Source organism: Pteropus vampyrus, unplaced genomic scaffold, assembly GCF_000151845.1.
Source record: "Pteropus vampyrus isolate Shadow unplaced genomic scaffold, Pvam_2.0 Scaffold21425, whole genome shotgun sequence".
Classification (NCBI taxonomy): Eukaryota; Metazoa; Chordata; class Mammalia; order Chiroptera; family Pteropodidae; genus Pteropus; species Pteropus vampyrus.
The window spans coordinates 1-1,554 of NW_011910206.1; the positions used below are offsets into that span (position 1 = coordinate 1).

The 1,554-nt window shown below is 53.0% G+C and overlaps 1 protein-coding gene across 1 annotated transcript; it reads right to left on the minus strand.

Annotated features, from left to right (window-relative positions):
* Positions 1-154: 154 nt before the first annotated feature.
* On the minus strand, positions 155-590 carry LOC105311014 (gastrin-like). Its single transcript, XM_011387075.1, has 2 exons — positions 380-590; positions 155-258 (listed from the first exon to the last, which is right to left on the minus strand). Exons 1-2 carry the CDS (start codon positions 588-590, stop codon positions 155-157), a joined length of 315 nt encoding a protein of 104 aa, XP_011385377.1.
* Positions 591-1,554: the final 964 nt, after the last annotated feature.

Below are 1,554 nucleotides of genomic sequence, written 5' to 3' on the forward strand. Positions count from 1 at the left end.
CAGAGGGGTGCTCAACTCTCCTCCCTGCCTCAACCCTGCCCCCAGCTCCCCGTGACACTTAACACAATGTGATCCATTGGAAGCAAGTTTATTTTGATTGGTTTTTCATGGGACAAGGCTGGGCTGGGAGGTGACTGGGCTCTGCAGCTCGGTTCTAGGGACGTTGGTCTCCTTCCTCAGCGCTGCGGCGGCCGAAGTCCATCCATCCATATGATTCTTCTTCTTCTTTCAGCCATGGCCCCTGCTTCTTGGACAGGTCTGAGGGTCAGAGATGGGAGAGGAGGTGAGGCTAGGGGAAGGATGCTTAGCTTCTGGGACTGAGTCCAGGGCTAAAACTGGCCGGGTGAGGCAAGCAAAGACAGCTGTCAGTAGCTCCTACCTGCCACCAGGTGTGGGGGACCCTGAAGTCCCAGCTGTCTTCGGTGGTGAGAGGCTGGACCCAACTGCTCTAGCCAACGAGGCTCCAGGCCCCGATTGACACTTGGATCTGAGGGTGTATCCTGCAGCTGGGAGTGGGGCTTCCAAGAAGCTTCGGAAAAGGTGGCCAGAGCCAGCGCCAAGATCAGCACATTCACATACAATCTGTGCATCTTGTCTGTAAAGGAGGGAAGGGCCGAGCTTAAAGGTTGAGCAGTCCGAGCATCCAGAGGCAGGGGCTTGAACTCCAGGCCCCTGCCTGCTGACGGGTCTGCAATTCTGCAGAGGCTTGTGGACTGTTCCTCTAGTTCCTGCCTGCTTCCTCGGCCCCGAGCCCTGCCCCTCTTCTCCTTACTTGCCCTAATTCCAGTGACTGCTTCTCTCAGAGGAACTGAAAGCTTAGAGGGATGGTTTCTAAACTGTTCTGCAGAATGTGAGGCCAGGTAAAGGGCTCTCTAAATGTTTCAGTCTCGTAATTTAAAAGTGAACTTTAAGTAATAATACCAAAGGCACACATTTAGCTGTGTTACAGACCACACAGCATCTTTTTGGAGAGCTCCAGCAGTCAGTCTTTCCAACACTAACCATGTGTGTTGTCCAGCATGGTAGCCACTAGCCACATGTAGCTCTTCACAATTTAAATTATTTAAGATAAAAAATTCCTCCCTCCCACTAGCCATATTTCCAGTGCGCATGTGGCTGGTGGCTACCGTACTGGACAGGACAGCTATAGAACATTACCATCATCACGGAAAGTTCTTTTAGACAGTGCTGGTCTAGGAAAGAGCTTGAGATAGCATCCAGGAACCCTGGGTTCCAGTCCCAGCCTTGACTAATAATTTGGGTAAGTCGCATCTTCCTCTGGGCCTCAGTTTTCTCACCGGAGAGATGGGAGAATAGTCTTTGTCCTTCTTATCTCCTAGGTGAACATGTAACAGGAGGGTCGGGGCAGGAACCTGGGGGAAGCAGCAGGTCAGCTCGAAGGCAAGGGCTGGGAAGCCAGGTGGGTCCTAGTGCCGAGAACTAGACCAGCCCTGGGCTAAGGGAAGGGTCCCAGCTCTGGAGACATCAAGATGTGAGCCTGGTACCCATCCACCCTCTTCCCAGCCTTTCTTTCTCCTCCCGGGAACTCTCACC

Coding starts and splice junctions, on each gene's coding strand:
- LOC105311014 (XM_011387075.1), bottom strand. CDS start 590: ATGCACAGATTGTATGTGAATGTGCTGATCTTGGCGCTGGCTCTGGCC. Junction 259..379: donor TCCCCCACACCTGGTGGCAG/GTAGGAGCTACT, acceptor TCTGACCCTCAG/ACCTGTCCAAGAAGCAGGGG.